This window comes from Priapulus caudatus, unplaced genomic scaffold (assembly GCF_000485595.1).
Source record: "Priapulus caudatus unplaced genomic scaffold, Priapulus_caudatus-5.0.1 Scaffold408, whole genome shotgun sequence".
Classification (NCBI taxonomy): Eukaryota; Metazoa; Priapulida; class Priapulimorpha; order Priapulimorphida; family Priapulidae; genus Priapulus; species Priapulus caudatus.
In genome coordinates, this window is record NW_014577469.1 from 311,516 (window position 1) to 313,609 (window position 2,094).

Genomic DNA, 2,094 nt, shown 5'->3' on the forward strand with positions numbered 1-2,094 from the left:
TATTCTATTTCTATTTCTATTTCTATATCCTGATATCATAAGCCGGGATCATAATAAGATCAGCTCTGATAAGCTCAGCAGCAGCCACCCACTTTCCTGTAGTAAGAGGTTAACGCTCTAGTGAGTAGGCCCTAGCGGCCGTTACGAGCAGGAGCGGTAATCATTAACGTTATCTACGAATAAGCATATAGTGGTACAAAGGCGACACCTATCGAAAGCAAATGCACAACTACCCAGGCGCGAGAAGCGTAGACGGGTACCCATCTCTCCTACGTGGTTCGATTAACGAGATAGAGAGACGTAGTACTCGTCTATACACGGCGTTCCCGGCGGGCGTCTATTTTCGTGTTGCGAGATCTTTTCATACACAATGCAGGTTTCAGAAGGTGTTTCGAAGCAGATTGTGCGGGAAGGAACAGGAAACTACCCAAAAGCAGGTGATAGTATCACCGTGCACTGCACTGGATGCTTGACTACACCACCAAAAAAATTTTGGAGGTACGAAACGGTCTAACTAGTAGTAGTACTAGTAGTAGCAGTAGTAGTACCAATGCAATGGCAATACGGGCAATAATAATAGGCGAGTGAGTAGTGCCAGTGGCACTGGCAGTAGTGCCACGCATAGTATAGCGACAATTTGCTCTAGTAGTAGTACACATACCAAGCTGTCGTCGGTCGTCTCTCCCGTTCTACCCAAAAACCCTTTCTTTTATCTGCCTCTCCCTCCTCTGTTTCTGTTGTAATACGTTGCAGGGGGCCAAAATGGTTCAAGGATAGAGAACATGGGTCCCAATAAAACCAATGTCATTTACATCAATATAAATATAATATTATATCAATATAATATTAATAGGTTAGGGTTATGGTTAGGGTTAAGGTTAGGGTTAGGATTACCGATTAGGGTTAGGGTTAGGCACATTGGTTTTATTGGGACCCATGTTCTCTATCCTTGGGCCTCCAAAATTGCCATCGAGGCAATGGAATCGGTAGAGGGCTAATTATTTAGAATTGATGAAAATTCTAACCCCCTCGACCTGTTTCCTCGTTTAGTGTCCAGGGTCGTTGCACCCACGACCTGTTGCGAGCATCGTCATTAAAGTACCCCCTTCATGACGGCTGGTCGACAACTTAGCCGCATTCTTGGGGAAGTCTATGCGTCCGTACCATTTTGGAATGCCTACTGTCAATGTTAATTTATGTCTGTAGCGTTCTCTATTTACTGTGCTGGATACAACATAAGCAGGAAGACATGGATATGCAATTAACGTGACTAAGTACATGGTGTAGCGTATATTCTCGTGGTCGTACTGTACTCACCCCTGGTGGCAGAGAACACAAACACCAGACACATCACTGAACGTGACATCCCCTTCCTTGTAGATAGTTCCATGGTAGATAGATACATGTACTAATTCCTAAATACACCAAACAGGTCAATTATAAAATCTTTAAAGTGAATACGTCACGAATTTCTAGCATATTTGTGCGTTATTTGTACAAAATAAAATGTATGAAAATACAATTAGTGTTTCTGTTTACTTTTCATGCTTATATACCTTCTTTATATGCCCTAATTTGCCGGTGAAAAACAGAGAGACGCCAGTATCTGAACAGTACTGAGGGAATAGTGTTAGACAACAGAAATTACTAAATCGTCCAGAGAGACCGGATACAAGATGGCCTTGCGCAAAAGATGCGTTGTTCCCCGACCGCCGAAAGCGGTTAAGCCGCGCACTTCCGCGGGACTGGGCGCACGCGACCGCGGGATGTTATGCGTATAGCGGGCAGCCTAACATCGCGCAGTTTTCGGGACACGTACATCGGCTCGGCTACATCGGCTTTCGAGGGGGGGGTTTTCGGTTATTGATTCACACGCGCTTGTACATCCTCGCCGTCGTACCGTCACCTGCCGTATTTTCCTACCTTATCTGGCGTTCTCCCACTATCTTTCTCTCTTTCTCGCACTCCCCGCAGTCTGTCTCTCTCTCTCTCTCTCTCTCGCTCTCGCTCGCTCTGCCGCCACGGGTTATGTGCATATATTTATTTGTGTGTCAGTGGCGGCGTGTTGTACGATTAGCTACGTGTAAAAACTCG

At 45.3% G+C, this 2,094-nt stretch overlaps 1 protein-coding gene across 1 annotated transcript in view; it reads left to right on the forward strand.

Moving 5' to 3' along the window:
- Positions 1 to 240: 240 nt before the first annotated feature.
- The window catches only part of LOC106810080 (peptidyl-prolyl cis-trans isomerase FKBP12-like), a gene marked incomplete in the record, with an annotated part of 14,662 nt that continues 12,808 nt past the window's right edge, over positions 241 to 2,094 (forward strand). Inside the window, 1 exon segment of the mRNA XM_014813353.1 lies at positions 241 to 498. Within this exon segment, the coding sequence (XP_014668839.1) occupies positions 371 to 498 (128 nt within the window).